The sequence below is a fragment of the Podospora pseudoanserina genome, chromosome 1 (genome assembly GCF_035222485.1).
Source record: "Podospora pseudoanserina strain CBS 124.78 chromosome 1, whole genome shotgun sequence".
Lineage (NCBI taxonomy): Eukaryota > Fungi > Ascomycota > Sordariomycetes > Sordariales > Podosporaceae > Podospora > Podospora pseudoanserina.
This window is the reverse complement of record NC_085920.1, coordinates 522,077-547,659: the sequence shown is the minus strand read 5'-3', so window position 1 is coordinate 547,659 and position 25,583 is coordinate 522,077. Positions and strand designations below refer to the sequence as shown.

The window sequence follows — 25,583 nt, the reverse complement described above, 5'->3', positions numbered from 1 at the left end:
GACGTGGAAGGGTGACGGTGACGGCAAAGTCGAATCTCCTTCAGGGCGTACGGCCCCTGAAAGATGCGCTGACATGGGCCCCGCCCCCCTGAAGAAGAAGCCCTGGCGTGGGCAATTTTGCTCGCACAAATGCGGAATTCCCAACAAATGCCGTTCGAGGATTCTTTGGTAATCACGGTGAAATTGGCTGTGGAGCATCGAGCAAAGGGGGACAAGACGAGGCTTCGACCGGAGTTGCTAGAGTTGGTCCAGCCTGCGCTGTACTGTGCCAAATTTGCAATTCCTCAATTTCAGATCTTTCCCCTTTCTCAGCTCGCTGTGTGCCGCCCTTTTCGGACATGGCAGAGACGCGTCTCGAGCTGGGCAATGCGCTGCGATATGCGCTGTGCTGCGGACGCTTCCGTTTGCGCGCTGAAAAACGTGTCCTGCGGCTCGGCTTTCCTGCCGAATGCAGCGTCAACATCTATTTTCTGGGACTCACACAGAGGATGTATGATTGTAATAGCACGTACGATACTACTAGCCGTGTAGGAGAGGTGGTGGTGAGGGGGCGGACTATGGAACGGGGACACCAAGCCCAAGAACAGCGCAACGATGCCCAACCGCCGGCTGATAGCTTCGGAGTCTGATGTTGAATGCCGGATTGACGACACAGTCGCCGGAGGAGCGGCCGGGTGGGTATCCATGGAGCGGCCGTCATGCGTCGGTCAGCTGCCATCGACCGCTTCTCTGATTTTCAGCGTTATTTTCGCAGCATTACGCAGCCTGTATTTCAGTATTTCACGTTATGGCGCAACGAAAAGGAGTGAAAGGTACGTACAGCAGCCGTGGCTTTTCTCGGAGCAGGGGTTGCTGTATGAACGACAGGGAGTCCCTGGGCGTGATGCTGTGTTTCATTATTTCGTGGTGGTCATCGAGAACCTGGCAACCTTGAGTTACTGCCAAGCCGTGGCTGCGTCACCGCAACTTTCTGCTGCTTTTCCGGTCGCAGTACCTCCCTCGTGGCCTGAGAGACTTGACTCATGGATCCCCACACAGCCAAATTACGTGAGCGTCTGAGGGCCTCGCAGGTACCTCCGGACCCGAACAGGGTACTCGTTACCCATCTGCCCAGCATGCCAGGGGATGGCCGGGACTCACTGCCCACAGCCCTGTCCGTGAAGCTGTTCTTGCGCATCCTGGCTTGCGAGCAATCTTGAGATTATCAGTTCGCAGCTTGCTACATAAGGGAGCCTCTGCCCTCCTCCCACCCCCCAACCAAGCCCACCATCTCGAACCATCATCAGCCAACACAATCTGATCAGTTCATTATCAGAATATTGAAGCATCACAAGCTCTCTTGTCAACGATATATCTACCAGCCACTCCCACCACCAGCAACCACCACCTCACTCACCCACTCAACCACCCCTCAACACCCATACAATGGCCGCCCACAACGAACAGACTTACACCATGGATTCTCAGAGACCATCTCAGCTTCCCCCCTGCCCCGGCCCTCCCCCGAGTCGCCCTCTGCCTCCTCTCCCCAAGAGGGGCTAAAGGGTTGATAGTCGATCAACTTCAACTACCAACCACCACTCGAATATCAACGGTTCACAGCACATTGCTACCGCTTTCACCATGGGTCTAAAGGCCTGGTCGACATCCGCTTTGAAGATTTCGACAGGCCGAACGCAATCATGTCAAGGGCATGCGAGGCTGCAAAAACGGAGCCAGCTTTCCTGTCTCCGCATTGGTTTCCGACAACAACGAATTCCACGCCTGTGAGCTGCACGCCATCATGCTTCGTGCATGATGCACCACAGCCATTCTCGACATAGCCATTTCACCCGTCTCAACCCAAAGGCTCTCGCCCTGATTGGCCTACCAGCATTTTTCTCCCAGCTACGTCAACACTCAGCATGCTGTGTACCATTGCCGACCTTTTTCTGGCACCACCACCACCACCACCACCACTACCTTCAGTTCAGTTGCACACCACGACAGGAACTGTCTTGCCATCCTTCCACCCGAGAGCCGGCTCATTGGGAGACATCCACACCTCTTCCAGCTTTCACACTTTCGCTTTATTCTAATTATCTTCGGCTTTTCGGCATCTGACGGACCACCACTCCGGGACGGATTTCAACAATTTATCATCACATTGTAATACCACCAACCACCACAGTATCGACTTTAATCAACGGGTCTTCGTTTTTTCCTACTGCCCACACTACCGCGACACGACATGCAAGATTTCCAATGTTACGAATGAATTTTTATCGCACAACAAACTTTGGGGATTATTAGAAGGATTTTTCTACACCACTGTACCACCACCGTCACTATGAATCAAGGGAGCATTTTGGGAAACGGCGCACATGAGTTTTTATCAATTGGTCGCCGATACCCCACAATGGAATTGGAGGAAAGGGAATGAGAAGGAGAGAGCAATTTACGATGATGAGATTTGCATCGAGCTGTTTTTTTTTGTTTTTTTTGGGAGGAGCTTTAGTTTTCTGGTTTCGCTATTCTCATGTTCATGAATGAGAGCGACATAAACAATGCAAGAAACTATCCATTTACCAACCCCCAATATTTTGAACAACAGATCCTATATCATGCATTTGTGCCCAATGTGTCTCCGTTCTTCATGAATCGCCAACATGGTACAACTTGTTTTTATTATCTCATCGTAATTCTGCCGCGGGTTTTATTTGACAATTTGGCGCTAATCTTTTGAGACTCCATAGATCACAGGGACCGAAGCGCAAGAAAACCACCACCAGCATCCGTCCACCCACCTCATCCACAGACACATGCAAGAAGAACAGAAAGCGGAAATCCGCAAGAAGAGAGTTTCAACACCATGATCCACCCCCGATATTCATCGGCCCACGGGGCATTCAATGCATTTCTCAATCAAAACCTCATCTTGGTTCTCTGCAACTTGGCGGCCTGAACATTGCGTGGGGGTCTCAGTTGAAGAGTGGTAATTGCTACGTCTTGGTTCGTCGTTCAATCCACCACCGACCCCCTTCCCCTTCCCCTTCCGACTTCAAACTGTTTATCCAGTTTGAGAACTTGTCGAATTGAAGTCTCTCTCTCTGCCTCTCAAATACACAGTGGAGTCATGTATGATTCTGGTGGTCCCCCTCCCCCTCTGTCACTGCAACATCGGCTTGCATCATTCTCAACTTATTATGGCGCGCATTTGGCGGCAAACACATCCCCCCCCCCTCAAAAAAAATTGATCACATGCAACAACACTTTATTCTTTTTGGGGCATGTTTTTGTTTTTTGTCAAGGTGGAACCTACCTACCTAGCCAAAAAACTTCAGGTTCGCGTGCCTGGAGTTAACTCAACTGTATTATGGTACCGCGAGGGGGTATTGTTCAAGTACATATCCCTCCCCCCAGACACACACGACTGGCACGCGACAAAATGTTACGAGCCAAGGGCGCAAAAGCAAGTACGGAAAACGAAAAGAGAGAGCATGATACCCAACCCACAAAAGCCGCCGGTACTTCGCGCTTGGACGACGAACGCGATCTCGCAAGGTCGGGCTGTTTTCGTACAAGTGGAAGGGGTAGGGTATCATCAGGACAGTAGGGGCGATCAAGTTTAAACGGCCCTTGATCTGTGTTTTGGACCTCAATGGCATTGCCAATAGCTCCGGGACTTTTGCATGGGATTGAAAGGGCTTGAATGACATGACATCAAAGAGGAGCTTTTCTTCCTTGAGGGCGGATACTAGTTATCGTATTAGTGAGACAGTTGGACCAAGGGAGAGAGGCTAGGAGATATCGCCAGTGCGCGATATCATATTCATGAAATGGGGACCCCATCATCGCAAGCACATCTCAAAGAGGGGCTCTTCTCACTTTCCCTCTTTCAACAACAGGTCACCCACGTGGATACGGTTTTCATCAGGCAGACGAGATCGGCCATCGGACGGCGGGCATATCGGTCGATCGGGCGGCATTTGTTGTCACTGTCACCAGCGTTGCTTTCGCTGCTTCTCAAGATGAGACGACTCAGCCAACCATCATCACCACCAAAGAGGGAGGCTGTGTGTGCCTCTGCAGCAATTTCCAGGTCGGCTCGGGTTGTCTTGATCGGGTATATTTCCTACCTTCTGAATGTGATCCCCAAGGGGAGGCCACGACGATATCATCCCACACATCGTACTACTTTACTTGACTCTTCCACCCCCAAAAGTGGCTCGATGTTGAGACCTTCAAGACCATGACCTGCATGTTTGTTAAATTATTTCGTGCAGTAGCATCCTCCGCCCAACCACCAACCCCCCGCATCCGAAGCCGAAGGGGGCGGAGCCAAGCCCAACCATCTATTTGATGCCCCGTAGGATCATCAGTGGTTGAGGGTTCAAGAGGAAGCACTTGTGAATGGAGCAGCTGATCTTGGGTAGCGGATAGATTCGGGCGGAAACGTGGCCCGCGAACGGGAACGGAGTTCGGGGTTGATATGTCGTCCTCCTGACTGAGACTGGCGACTTTTACGAGCTGACGATGATACCAAGCGCTGGTCCAAGACCCTCCAAGACTCCCCAAGACCGACCATTTTCCTGGGGGTGGTTTGTGCTCACGAGATTGAGTCTTGTCTTGATGAGGCATGGTTGAAGCTGAACGAAAATGGAAAGCGACATTGTCGAAAATGGAACTGTCCCCTTTTTGCCCCTTTTGGGAAAGGGGCGCTTCTTTCTTTGGAGGAGCGAAGTTTGGTTGCGTTCTTGTCTGTCGGAACTTTTGGGCTCGGCGGTGATCAGTGCTCAGTGGTGGTGGTTGCCGAGGCGCAACAAAAGTGGCCAAGAAGAAGGGAAAAAGAGGCTAGATCCCAGGGGTTGAAGTGGTTGACAAGAAGGGAGATACGTCATTGACAGGTTTTTGGCAACTGTGATTGATGCGATCTCGGGCACATGAAACTCGGTTTCTGCCGACCAGAGCCTTTGAGGTATTTTGTTTTACGGAGCTCTAGGTAGTCTGGTTTGAGGTTGATCACGCGCATCGCTTCAAGTTGACAGGAAGAAGTGACAGGAACGAGATCGGAGAGGAAGTGTGGGATGCTGAAACGAGTGAAATTGGGGTTCATGCTGCTGACAATGCATCTGGTGCCGATGATCTCTCCCGGGCGGTGCTGGTGGAGTTGTTTGGGCGCAGCGGCAGGAGCGGGAACGAAATCTTCCTCACACTCTGAATTTACGATTTCCGAAACCAAAGCCCTGCTGTTTTCTGGAAAAAGTCCAGTTTATGAGGACCCTGAATGGAGGGGTAAGCTCTTATCGCCACGTGAGGACGTGCATTCTCTCAACACGCTCCAAGCTGTTGGTCATTGAGGTGCGCGACGTAAATTATTTACGACTGGTGGGTGCGTTATTCTGAAAAATCAGTATCATGGCCCTCCAGCTTTACGTCTGGGGCCCTGCCTTCGGGCTGCCGTCCATCGATGCAGAGTGTATCGCCGCCATCGCTTATCTCGCTCAGACCACAAGTAAAGCCGATTACCAACTCATACAATCCAGCCCCTCAGCTGTACCAACCCGTATGTTTGGCCCTGCCATTCCCTCTTTTCTAGAAGCTATAACTAACTCACACAAACATACAGACCACCTCCCCGCCCTCCACGACCCATCCAACCGAACTTGGATATCAGGCTACACCTCCATCCTCCGCCACCTCCAAACCCACCCCCCACCCTCCTTCCACGATGCCACCTTCCCACCCCCAACACCCACCATCCAAGCCGACAGCAAAGCCTACACCACATTCCTATCCGCCAACGCAACCCCCCTCATAGCCCTCTACCTCTACGTCTCCTCCGCCAACTGGGCAGCGAGCACCCGCCCAGCCTACAGCAAGATCCTGCCTATGCCGCTGCCATGGACAGAACCAGCCCAGCTCCGACAGACAATGTCTGCCCGGGCGGAACACCTAGGCATGTCATCGCTTGACACGGACGTCGAGACGGAAAAGGAAGAACAAGAAGCTGATGCTGCGAGGAGGGCGGGGTGGATATCCATCCCGGCTAGTTTGACGAGGGGGCCGAGTACGGTTGGGGAGGTTATGACGCCGGAGGAGAAGAGGAGAATTAAGTTGGAGGGGTTGGCCAAGGATGTGCTGGATGTTATTGGGGAGGTTGAGTGGGCCAAGTTGACGATGGGGGCGAGGTGTGCTGTGTTGGGGTGGGTTAGTTTGATGATTGTTGATGAGGGGGTGCCGAGGAGGTGGTTGGCGGAGGTGACAAGGCAAAAGTATACGGGGCTGGTTGAGTTTGTGGAAGACTATGGGAGGGAGACTTTTGGTCCTGGACCAAGAGGATGGGAGAGTTTGCCTTGGGTCGACGAGGGGACGGAGGCACATGGTTTAGGGCTCAAGCTTTACCAGAGACTTGGGCATGGAGTTATGTATGAAGTGCCATGGATCGGAGAGGTGTGGAGAAGGTGGTGGGCTGAAAAGAGGAGGAGACAAGTGCTGGAATACAAAGGCGTCAAACAGGGGCCTAGTTGGGACAGACTGGTCTTCGCAGGACTTGGGATAACAGCTCTCACAATGGGCGCTGCTATCTGGTATTGGCAGACCTTGCCACGATTCGGAGCCTTGGTACAACGATGGGATCAGCCTGTTCTCGCAGTGGGTGGCTTGGGTGCCGCTGGGGCGTTTCTCTCAAGCATGTTTGATGAACTATGAAAAAGCATAGACGGCGTTCAGGGCTGAACTCGGGTTAGAAAGGTTTACAAAATGATTCCCCTCAAAGAATTTAGAAGCAACGACACACAATGTATAAGTCTCACATGTTGTCATTGATTTGGTGCCTCGTCGAGTTGGTCTGATCTCTCATATATCCATACTTGTCATATCAAGCCCCGGCAAGCTCTCAAATCAAGACAAAAAGATGCACCATCACCACACACATCCCAGCCATGAATCAGGTTTGCAAGAGCACATAAGTGGAGAATGCAAAAAAGAGGTACTGGAGAATGTAGCAAAAGAGTATGATGAGAGTGGGATTCGAACCCACGCCCTTTCGGACCACGGAATCTTTGCTAGAAGATGTTGATTAAGGAAGACCTTAACGTGGCGCCTTAGACCGCTCGGCCATCTCACCGTATGATTTGTTAGAATTGCCATGTCGTGATAGCATTTAATACTGATGACAATTGGAAGGAGCGAGTGAGGGGGCCCTTCCATTTTTTGCACTTCCTCCACGGGAAAACATGCGCCTTTCATGATGCTCGCGATCGAGGAAACTAAGTTGTTGAACACATATGTGGAAACGCATTGTTCTGGGCATGCCTTTTCGTTGGAAAATGGCGTGCGCTTATATCCGTGTGGCGTTGTATGTCCGTTTTAACACCGTGGTGGTTATCGAAGGAAGGGGTTCAGAAGACATATAGGAAGGTCGAGCCCACAATTATTGGCAGCGTTGCAGCCGGAACAGGAAGGCAGGTGTGAGTCGGCCGGCCAGTGAAAGGGAAAGCTGATGGTGCAAACTGCAAGACTGTTGCTCGCCGGCCCAAATCAGGTCAAGTGCCTGGACATGTACGGTGATAGTGCGGGTGTACATTGTAGGCGAGATCCTCTTGACCGGCAATAAGGTAACACATGATATCATCACATGATGCCCATTGGCATTTTCATATAAACCTCTATCTGCTTCCTCTGCCTCAAAGTTCAAAGTCTCCGTATCACCCCTCCAACTCAGCGTCTCACTCTCACTATCCCCTTACTCACCCACAATGTCACCACCACCCCCCCTCACAACCTTCAAAGCCCTCTCCTTCGACTGCTATGGCACCCTCATAGACTGGGAAACCGGCCTCACCACCGACCTCACTCCCATAACCTCCCAACTCCCCCCTTCCCACCCCCTCAACGCAACCCCCCTCTCCGCAGTCCAACGCTTCGACCACCACCAAACCCACCTCTGGAAAACCCAGCCCACCCTCCCCTACAACCTCACCCTCTCCGAATGCTTCCGCCTCCTAGCCCGCGAGGTCAACGTCCCCTTTGACGAGTCCGACGCCCTCAACGCAGGCTCCGGACCCGGCCGCTGGTCTCCCTTCCCCGACACCATCCAAGCGCTGCAAATTCTCGCCAAGCACTACAAGCTCATCGTCCTCTCCAACGTCAACGACGACAACATCGCATCAACGATCAGCAATTCCCTGAAGGGCAAGGTGAGATTTGATGCGGTGTACACCGCGCAAAAAATCGGGAGCTACAAACCCTCCCTGCATAACTTTGAGTACTTGTTCAAACACGCCAGGGAGGAGCTGGGGGTGGATAAGGCCAAAGGGGAACTGCTCCATGTGGCGAGGAGTCTGACGGCTGATCATGTGCCTGCCAAGGAGGTCGGGTTGAGGAGCGTGTTTATCGCGAGAGGGGGGACTGATCCCAAGAACTACGGCACGGGCGGCAACCTGGAGGAGCTGTCCCGCGAGGGCAAGGTAGCCTTCGAGTGGACGTTTGAGACCTTGGGAGATTTTGCCGAAGAGGTGGAAAGACAGTTTGCCGAGTTGGAAAAGGAGCAAAACTGATCAGACCAAATTTGCACAATGATGAGAGTTTGATAGAAAATATACAAAACTTCTTTCACTTTCATATGAACGAACCCGACCATCCACACCGACGTGTAACAATCCATATTTAACTCGACAAAAAGGGGGTATCAGTTGCTTTGCCTTCGAATGAAGGAAAAAAAACAGCAGCAAAAAAACCATATACAATCCTAACCCATAATGAGTAGCCAACAACCAACAACAACAACAACAACAACAACAACAACAACAACAACAACAACTTGTCCTACTTTTCCTCCCACTCTGCCCCTTTTCACCACCGAAGACCCTCAGTAATAGCCACTATATACTTATTCACCCACCAACTCACAATTCCTTCCAACTCCATACAATCAAAACCAATCCCACAAAAGAAAACGAAGAACGAATGGTTGACCCAAATCACCTCAACCGCGGACTCTTCCTCCTAGTCGAACTCCTCATCGCAGCCGCAGGAGGCGGAATGTTTTCCGGTCCCTGTCCCACCCCGCCCATCGGCTTCCTCGCCAGCCTCGACGACCTCGTCCTTGGCGGACCAGTAGCTGCGGGTGCCTTGAGCTTGGTAATCGTCACATCGTCGTCCCCGCCCTCCTTAACAGTCGGAAGCGACAAAACACTAGATGCCGAATCGAAAACCTGAGCGTTGGTGTTGTTGGGGGTCGTAGCGCTGGACGGCACGTTGGGGTTGACTTCTCGAAGACTTCCACCGGGAGGGATCTTGCTGGTGCTTTCCGAGAAACGGCTCGGGGAAGCTAATCCAACTGGCAGGCGGGAGGGCGTTCTGACAGCTGATGGTGGTGTGAAGCCGACATTGGGCAGGACGCTGCTGACGGGGGCGCCTCTGCTCGGTGTTGGAGTATCGCGCATATCAGCCAACAAGGCGGCGTGGTCGGCTGTCTGAGGAAGTTCGGTTGGGTACTGGTACTGGACCTTCGGGGGAGTTGTCCCCGTCGGCTCGTACTCTTTGAACTCGGTGGCTCTGATGTCCTCTCTGAGCTCCGACAGTGGCTGAATAACCTCTTCGTCGAGGGGTGCGAGGTCGTTGTGGAATCGCTGGACATCGACTTCCATCTGCTGACCAAGATCCTCAACTCTGCCGAACGTCGCCTTACAATGTCCGGAAATGTTATCAAAGGACTGCTCAACAGTGTTGTTAAGATTTGATACGGCTTCGGAAAGGTGCTCGCTCTGCTGGGCATTATAGGACTTGGCACGGGTGACAAAGTCGTCGAGATCTTGCATTTGAACGTCGAGATCTTCCAGCTGCTCGTCGACAACACGAACGGTCTCTGCATGTACAGATTTGGTCGTCTCCTGGATCGATGTACTGTGCTTGTTCGCAGCCTGGAAAACGTCAGTACCAGTCCCTGATTAACTTGCAGAAAATAACATACCGTCCAGTCATCCTTAAGCCTGGTCTTGAGCACATCTCTCGACTGCGCAATCTCCTCCAGAAGCTGGCTATCCTTGGCGTTCCATGCGTTCATACCCTCTCTGTAACCCGCAACGTTGCTCTTGAACGTCTTATTTGTGTCCTTGATGCTGTCCTGGATAGCAGACGCCTTATCAACCAACCGAGACTCCTGCAGCTGAGCCTGCGAGTTGATAAGCCTAGTGATCTGTGACAACAACTGTTGCCTTTCAATGGCCGCCTGTTTCCTTTCCTCCTCCAAAACCTCCTGTATCCTGTCCGACACGGACTCGTTAGACTCAACGATCGTCTGCGTTGCTGCCTCCAGTTCTTGTCTGAGCCTATCAGACTCTGCCTTTTGAGCACTGATATTCCCCAAAAGCTCTTCAAATATCCCCTTGAATTCCTTCCCAAGAGAGCTGTAAGACGTGTGGAGCTGGTTGTGGAAGGTGCTCAGCTCGCTAAGGACATCTCCAGCAATCTTCTCCGCAGCACCAGCAATGGCTTGGAGGCTTTCACCAACCCTTTGCTTCACATTGTCTCGCACAACCTTGATCTCCTCGAGTACTGAATCCATCTCCTCCTTGGATTGCTGTTTCCTTTCCAAAAGATGTTGCTTGGATTCGGTGAACAAAGCCAGGTTTTCGTCAAGAAAGTTTTGTGTGCTGGTCAGCTTTTCAAGCTCTTCCTGGACAAAATCCTGCATACGGCCGGAAATATTCGAAATGTGGTCCTCCTGCCCTTTTCGGAACTGCGCGATGCGACTTTCCACCATCTCCGTGATATCCGTGACATGAGCCTGTGCTATGCCCCATGTTTCCCGGTTGAAATCATGAAGATCCGACTTTCGTTGGTTCTTTGCATGCAAGCCATCGACGTCATTAACCGTCCTCCCAAGATAGTTGAGGAGCTCATTGCTAACAGCTGTCAACCGATGTTCGGTTGCCTGGTGTGCTTTTCGAATATGTGTCTCCTCCGCCAGTCCCTTCCTGGTAGCCGCCAACACTATCTCGGTCTGCTCCAGGACGCCCTTGGTATCGTCCAATTGTCCCAGTGTTCCCTCGTGGTCCTTCTTCAGTCCCACGAAGCTCGATGTCAGGGAAAACAGCTCCTGCACCTTGTTGCGCAGGTTGTTTTCCAAAGTCTCTATCTTGGCAGCTTGCTCTTCCGTTAAGATTCTGCGAGACTCGTTCTGCACTGTCAATTCTTCGTATGCATCGTTCGATAGATAGACACCATTTCGTTGACGGGTGGCGATGAGCTCGCCTTTCAACCGTTCAATCTCGGTGGTAAAGTCTCGCAACAGTGTCTTTTTGTTGATCAACGCATTGAGCTGTGGTTTGTTTCGGATATTCTTTGCTCTGAACGCATAATCCAGTGTTGATATCGTTTCTTCAAGGTTGACCTTTGCTGGCGATATTGTGGCAATAATGCATGTCTTTGTCCGTCCACCTAGCGAGTCTTGCAGTAGACGAGTGAGCTTCGACTCTCTGTATGGGATATGAGGGCTTCGATCGACCAGGGCGTTGATTACTCGCCCAAGGGTAAGCAAACTCTTGTTGATAAGTCCCGCCTCAGCAGCGCGCTTGTTCTCTGCTCCGGATCGTTGAATATTCTCGCTACCAGCCAGATCGACCAGATTCAGCTTGCCTGCCATCAAGTAATCGTCTCCATTCTCGCCCGTTTGACGCTTGGCATATAGAGTGATCGTAAACACGGTATGACTTCTGCTGCTGAGATCGTTGCACTTTGTGGCTGCCACCTGGCGCTTCAAACTACCCTCCTGGAGCCATTTGAGACCGTCCGTCGCACTCAAGATATGCCTTTCCTCCATTCCCTGAACCATCGTGGTCGAGTGACCCTTCTTCGAGTTATCGTCGTAAATCTTGAGCTTGGTGCTCTCATCGGTACCGAGCAGATCCCGTAGTTCTTCGTTGTACAGCTCGATGAAGGAGCAGCGCACACAATGGTCCTTCTCCTCCAGCTCGAGCTTAGCGAACAGGGCTTGAAGCACTCGGGGAATGATGCCTGCATTATCAGACAGCATGCCCATCGTTTCCGTCATGTCGCCTGACATCGTGTACGTCTTGCCGGTGCCCGTCTGACCGTAGGCAAAAATTGTGCAGTTATAGCCAGACATCATCTGCGCATCGTGGTATCATGGTCAGCGGATATCTCCGGCGCGTTACTGACACTCCTTACCTCGTCCAAAATCGGCTTCACCACATCCTCAAACACCATAACCTGATCGGCCGCCTGCGAGAAAACATGATCGAAATTGTATGTCTTGTTGCTGACCGCGTTTGGACCCATTGACAATTCAACAATTTTCCCTCTTGTCGCTTCCGTTCCAACGACCACAGCGCTATTTTCCTTGACCTCCCGCTCATTGCGCCCTCGGCACCGCACGACAACGTTGATGTTGGTAGCCTCTCCATCGTCGGGGTCGAAATCGCGTTCTTTGCGCTTAGCGCCTGCCGTGGCTGTCGTTGCTACCGACATCAGCGACTCGGTTGGTGAGGATGGTCGTTGAAGTCGCGACATCGCTGAAGACGCGTGCCGCGTTACGCCTGGTCTAGCTCCTCCTCGAGTTGCTGGTGGCCGTATGCTCGATCGACTGGCAGCGCCTCCGGCCCTCGAGGGTGGAGGCGCCATCGAGGTATTTCGGCGCTCCATGGGAAGGAGCCGGGTATCGTGCTGCTTGTTCTCGTGTGTTTGTTTAGTCGCGTGTTGGTGTGACGGGAAAAGAAAAGACTGGATATCATAAAAAACCACAAAAACTAAAAGCCACCCAGAACTCCAAGACAGGGTCTCAACAGTGATGAGCCTTGGTGCCTCTTTGCTGCGGAACAGGGTGTGGTCTGTGGCTCATCCACGTCGCTGCTGCCATTGCAAAAATGGCATGTCCCGAAGTGGGGACCTGGACCGGGGTTGGAGGGCGCGATCGTAAACAACTCTGCAGGCCAAGAAGCTATTGCTGCAGCAACCAACTCGGCTTACTTCTCCGCCAAGTGACAGCTGCGGATTAGACCCCACCTGCCCCTCTATCGCTCGTTATCGTTCGCTATCCTTATCTGTCTGCCGGGATGACGTACCGCTGGAGCGATCCCCTACACCGTCCGTCCCATGTGAGCACTGAGCTCCAGCGCGACTGCCTCGTGATCCCGCCAGCTGCTCAGTGGCTGCAAGCAAAGTTTTACAATATTCCAGTGCCTTTGTCACGAGTGATCCAGTTATCTTAAATTGTCTCTTGCGTCGCATCGACATATCTTTTGGAACTTGTCTTGGTTACGAAGTACTCTTTCCATCAAGTACGGCGCTCGAGTCCTCGTCTTCCCTACGAGGTTAGGCGTCTGCTTTTTGCATCAGCATCATCCATCAATACTTCTGGCGTTAATCCACTGCTAAAGCTATTCGCAATGTCGTCGTCCCTCTTCTCCGCTCAGTTGTATCCGGGGCGGGCCCTTGGATTTCTTGTTCTCGGGGCCTCACTCCATGACATATTGACACGAATCAAAGCCGAACCACAACGTTTCCCCAAGATCGACTTGATCTACGATTCAAAAATTCCAGTCACAAAGGAAACCATCGTTGGCTTACCGGCCAACGGTCTCCGGTTGCAATTTGACGGGCCAGAACAACGACTCCGATTAATCGAAGTCATCGACTTTACGAAAAACCACATATTCTTCAAGCCAGCAAATGATAAAGAGCGAGACCTTGTCCGGCCACCGAGCGATCTCCCCGCGGCCGACAGCACACCCGAACCAACATTCCGACACATTTACCAACGCTTCTTGGGCCCTACTTATGGTGGAGAGTTCGTGAAGAAGCCTGGAAATGCTGGATTGTACATCCTCTCGTACCCGGGCGTGGGTTTCGTCTTTCCCATGAAAACGACCCAGTATTCGCCAAATAAGGATGTTGTCTCTTTGCTGTCATCCACGGCGGTGCCCCAATCCATGGCCATCTTCAGTGGTGACTCGTGGGCACAGGCTCGCAAGACAATGTGGACAGAAGTGCTCCCCAGCATCAAGACTTTCGCCCCTCTAAACAAGGGTAAAGATGTCTGCCCCGATGAGGTGTCGCTTGTGAAACTCCACGGTGGTGGTAAAGTACAGCTCTTTCGGAAATGGACCAACAACTCGTTCTGGATATTCTTCGGTGAGACTACCCCTCAGGAATTAGTAGCCGAACTGGGGCCCCCAGATGCTATATATCGCAAGAATGACCAGCGCATGTACATCCATAAGTTGAGGACAGCAAGCAACGCAGCCGGGAGACCAAACGGCAAGGATCTCAAGGACGACATGACGGATACGGACCAGTCATCTCTGAACCACTCTGACGGCTATCAATCCAACGAGGAGGAGGAGGAGGTTGTCGAGGACGAAGCTGTTAATGTAGCAGGGGAGTGTTTCTACAATTACTTTTACCTTGGGTTTGATATCCTGGTTTCAACGCCCACAGAGCCGTCAGAGACTCCCCCTTCGTCAAGCGGCAAGTCACTACCTGGACCACTTGTCAGATCCACAAACCCTCACCGACAGGTGGCAACAAAGCTGATCTTGCACGGCAACGTGCCGGGTTCCTATCCGTTCAACCGGCACCGCCGGTGTAGGTGGGAGATTGCCTATCTTGCCAAGGGAGATGACGATGACAAGGTGCCAAATTCGGAGACATACTTTCCAGATCTGGAGAAGAAGTTGAAGGGGGAGTGGAAGTCGATGTATGCCTCGGAGAGCGAAGCCCAGCAGAAGCAGAGGGGTATGGTCCTGAACCGCGGCTGGGGTGATTCGCCAGGCAGCAGTATAGAGATGCTGGGCGGGTGGGAAGAACCCGGGGCCGGTATGGGTAAGAAGTTTGAGGGGGGCGAGGACTCTACGACAACACTGTATGGGTACCCGGGCTTGGTGTTTGAGGTGTTGAGAAGTGGGTTTGTGAGTGCTGTTACCGTCTTTTAATGGCGCCTTTTTCTCCTTCCCCCCTAAGAGCTCGAACCATGGAAAGGCGTTTGGGGCAGCGAATGATGTTCAGCTTTGAGGAGGTAGATATCCTGGGTTTTGTCGGATAGTTGGGTTCGGTGTGTTTACACAATTTGCAGGAAACTTATGCCAACACTTTGCTGTTTACCTGCCGATATATTGGTGGTCAGCGCTAAATAAATCTTTTTGTAGACCTAGGTGGTGGACAGAAACAAAGAGACTGTGATACAAAACCTGCAAGATGACCATAAATACATATTGGCCATCTTTAAGGGCTTATTAAAAATATAATGGCTTGTTGATTATTTTTAACGCCTTATAAGCTATATTTAACGACCTTTTTGTTTTTCTTAGAGACTTATCAACTAGTTTTAGGCCTGTCAGTTGTCTTCTGAGGCTTGTTGATTATAGTTCGAAGCGTCGAAGCGGATTTATGAAAGGTATTTTGGGAGCATAATGGCATTGAGAAGCTGCTGAAAGATGCGAGACAGATAATGAAGAGAAAGAAATGTGCGTGAGGGGGAAATATGCGTATAACATCGTGAGCTTGGGCAGGCTTGATCAGGCACCGAGAAGTGTGGGCAATAAACGCCCCTTCCCAGTTCCTGTTCCAATGTACTAGGTTTCTTGCTCGCGCGCTATAATTACTGGGCAAAAATTTCCACTTTTTCATGGCACCCGTCCGATCTTTTCTTCTCAGCTTTTATCAAGCAGTACAGTTGAGTTTTCACCGACATTTCACCAAACCAGGCTCAGTTCACCATGACCAAATTCATCACTCACCAACCCCATCAACCTTCATTGAAGGTCTTACCTGCCTATAACACACCTGAACAGGACAATGCCTCAAGATATCATGGCTAAAGAGCATGCTCCGTGCGTTGGCACAATGGAATGAATTGTGCCATTCATTCAGATGCGCTCATTGTTCGTCCCATCTCGAGGTTTCGTATTGCGCAAGTCCCACTCAGTTATCCAGATAGTGCTCCTATTGACAAAGAAATCAACAATAGATATCTCATAGATAAGATGAATTTATAATATGGCTCCATCCGACATCAACGCTCCCAGCTGGCTGGCTTCATTTTTCGTGAAGAGTTTTCAGTTCAAATCCTCACACTTCCTTTGGCAACGACTGGGTCGTTGGCCTTCCTTACTCATCAAGATCTCCTCGATACCCCCTTTCTCTCGCGTTCAGCAATGCCAATGAGACAGTCAAGCAATCATGGTCCCCATATACCCTACCAACGTTGAGCCAGCAAAGCCAGATTACTACTTTGATCTCGGGTTCCCGACCTTTGACGACGAACACACCTACATCGAGAGAAGGGATATCAAGGCCGCTTGGCTCAAGCTGATCAAGCAGCATCACCCTGACAAGAGGGGGCCAGGCAACGACGGTGATACGGCTGAGTTCCGCAGGGTTTGTTACCTCCTCATGTTGTCAATTTCTGGCATTCGCTGACAAGTGAGGTAGGTTCAAGAAGCTTATGACTACCTTCGCGATGAGGACAAACGCACACGTTACGACGAAGAATACCCTCGTATTAGAGTCGAGTGGTTCCGCTACCGGAAGCTGGCTTCCGAAGAAGAGGATGCTGCAAGACGAGAAATTGAGGCTTCTGAAAGGGAAATCACCACACGGGGAAAAGCACGGAGAGAAGCGGAAAGACCCGAAAAGATTCGAAATGAGTGGAATCGATTTGAAGCCAAGAGACAACGGGAATTTGTGGCTGAATGGATCCGCCTCCAAGCAGAGAGACAGGCCGAGGACGCTTCAAGGAGGGCCAAGGACCAAGAAGAACCAGAGGCCAAAGACAAGCTTAGAGGGCAAAAGCAAGGGCGACGGGAAATGGAATGGGAGGGGCGGAGGCTTAGGGCAGTTCGGCATATTGAGGAACTCGAGGCAGTTCTGCAAGCTGAGCGAGCCGAAAGATACGAACGAACTAGACGAGAAGGAAACCGCCAAAGGGAAGAATGGGAGCGGAGACGATGGCAAAGATGGGTGGAAGAAAGCGAAAGGATGGTTCACCAACACCAGGAAAGCTTCAGGGGGGCAGAGGACGATTTGTGGACGGAGGCATTTCCGACCCAAGAGCCGGTTCGAAGTGCTCAGAACTCAGAGAGCGAAAGCACTCAAACATACTCTGAAAGTGAAGTTCAAAGTGTGGCAACAGAAGAGGCACCGTTTTACTGCCGCCATGCTCTCACAGGCTGGGCCGTGAGGTTTGGACGAGCTGAGTGCTTCCTTTGTGGAAGGGTGAAGAAGGGGTGGATGAGTTGTACTCGACAGTGCCCTGCCTGTAAAGGCAGAGCGTGCCGCAAGTGCAAGAAGCACTACGTGGAAAGTATTCTGAGGAGGAGACATAGGAGGTATCAGAGGGAGAGAAGTTACTAGTAGCCGCAGAAACAAGACGTTGCATTCTCAAATATAAGATGGAGTTGTAGTGTGGAGTGCACCCTGCCCACAAAATAATTGACACAGCAAGAGTAAGTGGCCCATATGATGTTGTATACCATGCCTCGACAGTAAACTAATAGGCCTGTGATCTTTAAAGGCCTACTAACTATCTTTTAAAACCTTTTGACTATCTTTTAAGACCTCGTTTAATGTTTTGCAGTGCCAGTAATTTGTGTACAATGTGCCAGTGACAAGCCAAGGGCCGTTTAAAGTCCCATGCATTGTGCATGGATAGCGCTGACAGCGACTTCAACCCCATGCTTGTTTGCGGCTAACAGTGGGCCAGTTGCCTGCCGACCCGAGGGGTTTCCCTGAAACTCACTGAAGATGAAGCCAAGCTTGGTTCTCTGGGGAACACCAACCAGACATTGAACTTGGACCCTGGCGAATGAGAGGATTCCCACCACCTCCCTCCTGACGTCGGAGCTTCACATGGAAAATTCTGGCTCTCAGCTCCTCTGCTAGCACCGCCTAACGCACCAGACACCACCTGCAACACGGCGTAGAAAATGTATCGCCATATCGAATATCTTTGAGTTGGAACCCCGAGAGATTCGCCTCAGGGCGAAGGGAGCTCCGAAATGACTGACCACACCACCAACACCACCGCCCACGATGTTAGCCCACCCTCCCATCTGCGTCCACAGCGGGCGGCACGCCACTCCAGTGCGTTCGAACGAGGACCGTCCTCCAGCTTACAGAACAGCTTTATAAACGTATCACCCCCCGACTCTAACCCAGCACCGCTCCACGAGGAGCTCGACCCTCTAGCGAAGTCGTCGATGCGCCTGGACAGCCGAAACCTGATCGAGAAGCGGCGGTCACTTAATGCGTCCCGTGGCCATAAACATCGACCGAGTGGCGCTTTTCTTCTCAACGATCCTCTATTCAACCCCCATACTCGCGAGCGCGACGCGCATATCAACCCGCGAGCCGATAGGCAATACCGAAAGTCGACCGATCAATACAGGCTTCGAAATGCTCAGCATGACCAGACCAGACCCTACCCGAGAACTCTCTCGGGCAGCTCAGGGCCTTCTATGCTCACTGGGGAGTATGAGCCAACGGGGGGTGGCCACTCTGACCCAATATCGGCATCCTCTACCCTCACCAGGCGCGAGCGCGACTCCCTTGCGGGGGACACAGCTGTTGGATCGTCGCCTCGAACGAGCATTACGCAAATGGATCTGGAATCGGCACAGATTGTTAATATGGCCCTAAACTTGAGCGAATCCAGACGCCTCGCATCTAGGAGAAGCATTACGCAGCCAGCGCCACCTAGATTGGCACCGTTGCCTGATGGTACCACAGGAGGCAGCTTGAGACATCACCTTCAGCAACAAAGAAGAATTTCACAAACTATCTCTCCCAAACCTGATCGGTCACCGAGGATAGGTCCGGGGAGGGTGCTCAGCCCTCTACAGCCAGCATTTGAACCCGAAGGGGGCTACCGCTACCATTTTTCTCAATCTACTTTGGCACGCGCGCAGAAGGCGAAAGAGTATTTGGACCTCATGGCCCAATACAGAAGAGTCCTGGAACTGTTGCCGCCATTGGAGGTACCTCGAACGACCAAAGGGTTGATAGCCAGTCCCCCTAGCACATCAACTGACTCTATTCAGATGTCTAGAACTTCCACCAACGAGTCTAAGACTAGGATTGGACGCCCGTACAATCCTCTTCAGTACATACGCAATCGCAAAGTCAGAGCCCGCGAGCGGAAAGCTATTGATGGTGAAGGCCAGGGGTTTAACGATGTCCCCAGAGTATCTGAGTGGATTGACGAGGTTGCCAAATGGGTGGCCACCGGTCAAGCTCGAATACCAGGCAATCCTGCCTTGCCCCCCTTTTCAGGCGCACAAGCTGCATCATTTCAAAGCTCTCCGCCATCCAACGTTTCTCGGTCAACGACCTCTGCTGCTAAACCAAAGAGACCGCGAGTCGACTGGGCGATTGATCCTGCAGACATGATCGCAGATGTCTACTGGCTGGAGCTTGATGATAATAAACGGCTGGTGGAGGATCGCCACTGGAAGCGAGTGTTTCCCCAGGGAACGGACGCTTCCAGGCCATTGCCATTACGCGACGAGGCCCCACGGCTGACAACACCGGGCTCAACTAAAGATTCTTCAGACTCTGGCGAGAAGCCACAGCCAGAGGCCCCGCCACCCAAACATGAGCATGAGCATGTCCTGAGTACAGCTAGGGATCGCGCACAGCAGAAGCTACGAGCTCTGAAAGGAACCCATCACCGCCAAAATAGCTCTGTTAACAACAGAGATTTTCTGCGTATCCGAAGAGCCTCTGTATCCGAATCATCAGACACAGACAGTGACAGGCGGCGGCGGGCCAGAGCCGGCACTGCCACAACTACTGTAAGATCTGTTTTGGAGAAGCAGATGGAGGAGATGATAGCCAGGGAACAGAGGGGGTCGGAGTCTTCACCAGCCCTTTATGACCACGAGGCGCTACGTATGAAGTTTGCTAGCCTCAACCCGGCGACCCCTGAGCGAGATCTTTTGAACAACGCTGCATCAGATGCGACCCAGACTAAGCCTTTGTCTCGTGGGACGGATTCGCGCGCCGACCTGAGCGAGGGCGAATGCAGGCTCACAGGCTTACACCACCGTCCTTCTCCACCTGTTCCGGGCCGTGCTAGTCTCGAGGTCCCTTCGAGAGGTAGAAGATTCTCGGTGGATTATGATACGTCACAGCCCAACTCCCCAGATTTGCGGCCAAATCGAGATGTCGGTCTAGTCCCAGCAATCGGGATGGATTTATCACCCTTATCCAGCAGACCAAGCTCTCCATCACGAAACCCGCTGAGCAAGGTTAAGAGCATTTTCCGTGAGCGTAGTAAGGAGCGCGTTGCGGACAATTATGCAAGCGCAGAAGAGCCCGAGACACCAGCGCCGCTGAACGAGAAGCTCTTTGCCTCGCCCGAGCCGGATTGGAGTGCCGTGTCATCCCCGGAAAGAAGACCGTCAAGGAGTCCGATCGGCAGGATAGTAACCAAAGGCACAGACTCGAGTCACCGGTCACATAAGAGTGTCGGCAGTGTCAAGCTTAAACCTGAAGATGTTGGAGGCGGCCTCAGGTCGCTGTTCCGTGGCCCTCGTATCGACACTGTCCTGCGAAGCGGCGTGTCCAAGATCAGTGATATGGTTTGGCGAAAGGACGCTGGTGATGATCAGTACTCTACCACCTCTTCGTCAGATTCTGAGGCCGAGGCCAGGGGTAGGTCCCGTGGTCCTCGGGTTTTTCGACGGGGTCATGGTCGGACGCCATCGACGCAAAACGGAAAGCATCAGGTTGAGCCTTTACCACAGTTCGTCTCGGTAGCAAACACCGCCAAGCCAGCGAACAGTGAACAGCAAACTGGGTTGCTACCACACCCACCAGCACAGCCACTCAGCCGACGGTCATCGCGGTTCGACCTCCTCAAGCCGCCAAGGATCGATATTCAAGATGCATCACCAAGTGCATCGCCGCCTCCCTTGTTGGAGAGGCGCAAGGAACAGGTTGAATCAGACGTCGAGTCCCGGAAGAGCGCAGACTGGAGGATCGATCGTACCGACATGGCACCACTACCCTTTCACAAACCCCGACAATTCTCTACCGTATCTTCCAGCCGCCACTGGTCCATTGCCGACCGTGGTGGTAGCACTCCAACGCGGCCAGCAATCTCCAAACGGGAAATCGCCCGCTTGAAGGCGCTGATTCTCAGCTCTGGAATCCATGCAATGGAGGTAGATCGCCGTGCCAAAGACCGCAAGCTTTTGACGTCCCCTCACTCCTCCCATATCTCTAGCCACTCCCCAGATGGCCAACCGGACTTTGCCTGGAAGGACGTTATATCCCTATGTCCTGACCCAGAAACAAGACACAGATTGGTCACCCGCCCCGTTGCTCAAATAGATCTCTATCCCCTCGCCGCACGGACTCTGTCATCTGCAATGGAGGCCACAGCCGCGCAGTTTCAGTTCACGCACGACAAGTTCGCCAGGGAGATGGCGCCCCACTTGGAGAAGAAGGTCGAGGCAACAAGGTGGAAGATCGCCGGGGAGCTGACCGACCTCGCGCATAGGGCTGCGGACGAGGCGGACGAGGCGAATCATGATTTGGTTGCGGGTCAGAGGCTGAAGGTCAAGAGGGTGGTGGACCACATTGAGAAGATGTTGCGGCGCCGTAGGAGGCGGTTTAGGTGGCTTAGGAGGGCGGGGTGGTTGGGAGTGGAGTGGGTGCTTGTTGGGTTTATGTGGTGGGTTTGGTTTATGGTGATGATTTCGAGGGTGGTGATTGGGCTTGGGAGGGGAGGGTGGAGGTTGGTTAGGTGGTTGTTGTGGTTGGAGTGAGGTAAATCATATCATTTTTGAAGGTGAGGGTTGAACAAGGTAATGGGTAATAGGATAATTGGGGAGTAGGTGGGCGCGTGTGTGTGTGTGAGTGTGCGAAAGAGAGAGAGAGAGAGAGAGAAATATGGTTTTTTTTCTTGGATAGGGTGTTGTTTGCTAGCCTCTTTTTTGGGCTTCTATAGCACCGTTTCTTTGCTTGGGGTTCAAAGAGGGATCGATACCCAAGGATGGAAAGATGCGGTTGAAGAGAGGAAGCAAGCAGTCAGAAATAGTAACTGTGGATTTGAGTAATTGAATTGAAAGAATAAACGAATGAAGTGGAAGAAGGAGGGGAGAAGTGAAATGTTGATATCGCCCAAAATTGTCGTCGAGTGTTGTGGTTTGTGGCGCAGCCCAACGTGGGACCCATTGATAAACTCTTTCCACTAACTTCTATGCAACAACAAATCACAGGCCGTGTGGTGTAGTGGTAGCATACTTGCTTTGGGAATTCGTTCCAAGTATTTCAACTTGCAAGTGGTCCCAGGTTCAAGCCCTGGCTCGGCCCACTTCTTTTGCATTTTTTCTCCTCGTTCCATCTGCTCTATTTGCAGATGGTTGAGTCCAATGCTTTTGATACTCTTGCCATTGAAAATCTACCTACAATACAAATCAAGCGAATTTAGAAAATACAACCCATCAAATGACCCGATAGACTTAGAATGTATTCAAGGTAAATGCAACCAAATAAATAACCTTTGATTAACCCCTTGCTCGTTGTCTCTTCCCGCAGCAGGCTATTATACGGATCGAAGTAGGAGTTGTGTGCGAAGCGAAGATAAAACAAGAAGACAAGTCTAACCAGTACTAAAACAATTCCTTCAAAAGCGGTCCATTCACAAAAAAAGCTGACAAAAGAAACAAGACCAGCTCGAGGGGGTGGGCGTACAAAAATGAAGCCAAGAAAACAAGTGTTGTTCCCCCCTCGATGCCATGAAGGAGTGACACTTGCTGTGCGGTCTACTCGATCCTCTTCTTGCCTTCCTCGGCATTGATGTACCTCGCGACAGACAAGCCCCTCTCGTGCCTGGCCACCAGCGGCCCGAGAATCTTGTCCTTGCGCACCCGGCTAATCGTCTCGTGGTAGCCCTCCGTTGCCCAAGGTCTGGGGTTGAGTTTGGGCCAGTTTACCTGTTGTAGTATGTCAGCAAACTGTTACAGGTCCCAAAAAGAGACAAAAAAAAACTTACGTAGAGCATCCCGTTATTGAAAATAAACCACAGCGCCCACCCCGTCACCCCCGTCCAAAACAAGATAAACAACCTCATCGGCCACACGGCCGCGTCGGGCAGTCTCGGCGAGTACATCCCCATCAGCACAAAAAAAAGCCCAAACGCCGCAATATACGGCACCGCCTGGATCAACACCGGCCTCCTGTCCACAAACACCAGACCTCCCCCCACGCTGGGTTGATACACACCCAAAAACAAATCAAACGCATCCTGCCTCGGCCCGTCCAAAAAGTTGTTCTTGCAGTATCTCGTAACAGCCACGTTTCCGTCCTGCAGCGCACCAGCCTTGGTCCTCTTGCCCGTTCTCGTCAGATCAGTCTTCATAGCCCCGGTACCGGAATACGCATTCGACACCACATCCGCATTATCAGCCCACATATTTCGGAACATCAGCTCAAACGCCGCGTCTTCATCCGCGAACCTGCTCCCCCTAGCCAGCAAGCCCAGATCAATAAACATCCTGTCCAGCGTCCACCGAGCAAGCATAGACTGTACCACGTTCGTCCTGTCCAGACAATCCATGCAATTTGTCCTCACTACACTCGTCTGCAGCGACCGGACGTCCAACCTCCCGCCGTCGGTCTTGTTGTTGTTACCGGGGGTAGAGTCAACACTAGCACGGAAGTACTGCTGGGCCACGAGCGCCTCGCGCATCCGGTCGATAAGCAGCTGGGCGCGGTGCATCTGCAACCCCTTGGTCTCGGCGTGAAAGTCAAAGTAGATGTAGTGCAGCCTGTCAAACTGGGATTTCTTCTCGGCTGTCTCGATGGTGTGGAACTTCTCGTCAGTCCGCTGGTCGCCCTGGACGTGTTCTTTGGGCCGAGAGACGAGCATCTCTACTACCTTCTCGTAGGCCTCCTTGACGGGGACTTCGCGGCCCTTTTGGTTGACAAGGTTTACCAGGTAGTTGTCGCCGTAGATGCGGATCTGTTCGTCAAAGTGGGCTTTGGCGGCTGGGTAGGCGGCTTCGATGGCGCGGATCTGGATCTTAGGGGTGTACTTTAGGGTGTTGATTTCAGCCCAGTAGGCGGGGACGCTGCCGCGGGTTTGGACGTAGGAGAGGATTTGCATCTCCTTGCCTACACCGTCGGCGAGAGAGGATGACTTTTGTTGTTGCTGCCATGACGAGCCGCCAAGACCGGTGGTGTGGTCGTTGAGAATGACAACCTGTTCGGTTTCGTTGTAGTTGGCGGCGTGGCCTTGGTCATCGAGACCACGGGTAAAATAACGGGTTCCAGCGCGGTGGCGGGAGCGACGGGAAATGAGCGCAATCGTTAAAGGGGTGCCCTTGAACGTTGTTGGATGGATCTCGAGCATGCCAAAGATGACCGGGAGGATATAAGGGTCGATGTTTGGCTGAGGAGCAGGCTGACCGCGGCCGCCACTGTTGCGGAAGTTGATCAGGTCGGACTGGATGAAGCGGTTCCAAAAGAAGCGGTCGTCAGCACGCTTCCAGAGCGGGCTCTCGGCGTCCTGTTGCGCTTGGCGCTGGAAGCTGTTGGTAATATCGACAGAGTACGAGAAGTACATTGGCCCGGGCTTGATGAAGCCGCGGAGAAGATTGAGGAAGCGGTCCTCATCGGGGTCGCTGACTTGTCTTTCGCGGAGGGGCAGGATATCTGTCGAGACAACCTTGTAGACCATATGCCCTCGCAGACGACCGACGGGTTGGGCTTTTGTGATGACGATGATGTACTTGTCTTCACAACCATAGTCAGTAACAAGCTCTTCGCACCAAACCCTCCGCAACCATCATAAAGAAGCTCACCTAACCGCAGCTGGATCACGCCCAGGATACCGGCAATGCTGGTAATGCGCGAGACGCGCTTCCCGGAAAGTAAGGAAGCATCAAGAAGACGGATATCGCCAGTTGGGCGGTCGATAGCGAGAGCTGGTGCATTGGGGCTCGAGGGCGAAGTAAAGATGTAGGCATCAGACGCCGTCTGGACGTTGATATCGCGGAAAGGGAGCGTCATGTTGGACAAGAGGTTGCGCCACCAAACGACGGAATCGAAGCTATTATCTTTTTATTTCTTGGTCGTCATGCAGGTGCAGATAGCGATCGAGGTGTCTAAACGAAGGGAACGGTTGCTGCAGATCGTCAATTTTGTGCAGCTTCAGAGTCGGTGTTGAAACATGTCATCTAATTATGGAAATGTCGAGCCTCATCCAAAGTGATGACATCCCAGCCAGAGGCGACCAACAGGAGGCGTTGCTGCTCTGCCCTTTTGGTGCCAGCTCCCAAGCTCTCCCTAATCTGCGTGACACGAGTCGCATTCGCACTGTGGCATTTATGGCCCACTGGCATCTGCCGCGACCGGCTGGCAAGGATGGCGACGTAACCAAGTTGCCGCTGCTATCACGTGGAAATCTGCACAGACCTCGGGGTGGCATCTGCGCCTATCGGGCGACCTGACGTGTGCATGCGCCGCCGCCGAGCGCTGAAAGCACTGACATTGGCCAGGACCCAGGCTGGTTGCTCTCATTGCTTCTCAACGACCTCTGCCAACCAGCCCCAGCTCTTGACTGATTTCCCCAA

At 52.3% G+C, this 25,583-nt stretch overlaps 8 protein-coding genes and 2 non-coding genes across 10 annotated transcripts; 5 read left to right on the top strand and 5 right to left on the bottom strand.

Annotated features, from left to right (window-relative positions):
* The first annotated feature begins 516 nt into the window (after nt 1-516).
* QC764_101600 (uncharacterized protein) lies at nt 517-6,804 on the top strand. The gene is made up of 3 exons (XM_062941386.1): nt 517-2,651; nt 2,736-5,545; nt 5,609-6,804. The coding sequence occupies exons 2-3, from the start codon at nt 5,398-5,400 to the stop codon at nt 6,688-6,690; spliced, it is 1,230 nt and encodes a 409-aa protein (XP_062804230.1). The 5' UTR covers nt 517-2,651; nt 2,736-5,397; the 3' UTR covers nt 6,691-6,804.
* QC764_101610 (uncharacterized protein) lies at nt 4,174-4,620 on the bottom strand (the record flags this gene model as incomplete). The annotated part of the gene is made up of 1 exon (XM_062941387.1): nt 4,174-4,620. One exon carries the CDS (start codon nt 4,618-4,620, stop codon nt 4,174-4,176), a length of 447 nt encoding a protein of 148 aa, XP_062804231.1.
* Nucleotides 6,805-6,996: 192 nt separating the features above from the next.
* On the bottom strand, nt 6,997-7,108 carry QC764_0002100. The gene has a single exon. It is a non-coding gene; the product is annotated as a tRNA-Leu (tRNA).
* Nucleotides 7,109-7,739: 631 nt separating this feature from the next.
* QC764_101590 (uncharacterized protein) lies at nt 7,740-8,540 on the top strand (the record flags this gene model as incomplete). Its single annotated transcript, XM_062941385.1, has 1 exon — nt 7,740-8,540. The coding sequence occupies one exon, from the start codon at nt 7,740-7,742 to the stop codon at nt 8,538-8,540; it is 801 nt and encodes a 266-aa protein (XP_062804229.1).
* A 21-nt stretch (nt 8,541-8,561) lies between these two features.
* On the bottom strand, nt 8,562-12,864 carry KIP1 (Kinesin-related motor protein). The gene is made up of 3 exons (XM_062941384.1): nt 12,175-12,864; nt 9,956-12,115; nt 8,562-9,905 (listed from the first exon to the last, which is right to left on the bottom strand). Exons 1-3 carry the CDS (start codon nt 12,646-12,648, stop codon nt 8,964-8,966), a joined length of 3,576 nt encoding a protein of 1,191 aa, XP_062804228.1. The 5' UTR covers nt 12,649-12,864; the 3' UTR covers nt 8,562-8,963.
* Nucleotides 12,865-13,391: 527 nt separating this feature from the next.
* QC764_101570 (uncharacterized protein) lies at nt 13,392-14,936 on the top strand (the record flags this gene model as incomplete). Its single annotated transcript, XM_062941383.1, has 1 exon — nt 13,392-14,936. One exon carries the CDS (start codon nt 13,392-13,394, stop codon nt 14,934-14,936), a length of 1,545 nt encoding a protein of 514 aa, XP_062804227.1.
* Nucleotides 14,937-15,671: 735 nt separating this feature from the next.
* On the top strand, nt 15,672-17,393 carry QC764_101565 (uncharacterized protein). Its single transcript, XM_062941382.1, has 2 exons — nt 15,672-16,380; nt 16,435-17,393. The coding sequence occupies exons 1-2, from the start codon at nt 16,183-16,185 to the stop codon at nt 17,353-17,355; spliced, it is 1,119 nt and encodes a 372-aa protein (XP_062804226.1). The 5' UTR covers nt 15,672-16,182; the 3' UTR covers nt 17,356-17,393.
* Nucleotides 17,394-17,780: 387 nt separating this feature from the next.
* QC764_101560 (uncharacterized protein) lies at nt 17,781-21,773 on the top strand (the record flags this gene model as incomplete). Its single annotated transcript, XM_062941381.1, has 2 exons — nt 17,781-18,977; nt 19,041-21,773. Exons 1-2 carry the CDS (start codon nt 18,000-18,002, stop codon nt 21,771-21,773), a joined length of 3,711 nt encoding a protein of 1,236 aa, XP_062804225.1. The 5' UTR covers nt 17,781-17,999.
* Nucleotides 21,774-22,225: 452 nt separating this feature from the next.
* Nucleotides 22,226-22,320, bottom strand: QC764_0002040. Its single transcript has one exon. It is a non-coding gene; the product is annotated as a tRNA-Pro (tRNA).
* Nucleotides 22,321-22,433: 113 nt separating this feature from the next.
* On the bottom strand, nt 22,434-25,287 carry SAC1 (Phosphoinositide phosphatase sac1). Its single transcript, XM_062941380.1, has 3 exons — nt 24,813-25,287; nt 23,003-24,744; nt 22,434-22,943 (listed from the first exon to the last, which is right to left on the bottom strand). The coding sequence occupies exons 1-3, from the start codon at nt 25,018-25,020 to the stop codon at nt 22,773-22,775; spliced, it is 2,121 nt and encodes a 706-aa protein (XP_062804224.1). The 5' UTR covers nt 25,021-25,287; the 3' UTR covers nt 22,434-22,772.
* Between the last annotated feature and the right edge of the window lie 296 nt (nt 25,288-25,583).

Excerpts from the sequence above, each read along its gene's own strand:
- QC764_101600 (XM_062941386.1), top strand. The coding sequence starts at position 5,398 with ATGGCCCTCCAGCTTTACGTCTGGGGCCCTGCCTTCGGGCTGCCGTCC. Across the intron at positions 5,546-5,608 it reads CCCCTCAGCTGTACCAACCC|ACCACCTCCCCGCCCTCCAC; the intron begins GTATGTTTGGCC and ends ACAAACATACAG.
- KIP1 (XM_062941384.1), bottom strand. The coding sequence starts at position 12,648 with ATGGAGCGCCGAAATACCTCGATGGCGCCTCCACCCTCGAGGGCCGGA. Across the intron at positions 12,116-12,174 it reads TGAAGCCGATTTTGGACGAG|ATGATGTCTGGCTATAACTG; the intron begins GTAAGGAGTGTC and ends CACGATGCGCAG. Across the intron at positions 9,906-9,955 it reads GGCTTAAGGATGACTGGACG|GCTGCGAACAAGCACAGTAC; the intron begins GTATGTTATTTT and ends GACGTTTTCCAG.
- QC764_101565 (XM_062941382.1), top strand. The coding sequence starts at position 16,183 with ATGGTCCCCATATACCCTACCAACGTTGAGCCAGCAAAGCCAGATTAC. Across the intron at positions 16,381-16,434 it reads ATACGGCTGAGTTCCGCAGG|GTTCAAGAAGCTTATGACTA; the intron begins GTTTGTTACCTC and ends CAAGTGAGGTAG.
- SAC1 (XM_062941380.1), bottom strand. The coding sequence starts at position 25,020 with ATGACGCTCCCTTTCCGCGATATCAACGTCCAGACGGCGTCTGATGCC. Across the intron at positions 24,745-24,812 it reads CGTGATCCAGCTGCGGTTAG|ACAAGTACATCATCGTCATC; the intron begins GTGAGCTTCTTT and ends ATGGTTGTGAAG. Across the intron at positions 22,944-23,002 it reads TCAATAACGGGATGCTCTAC|GTAAACTGGCCCAAACTCAA; the intron begins GTAAGTTTTTTT and ends ATACTACAACAG.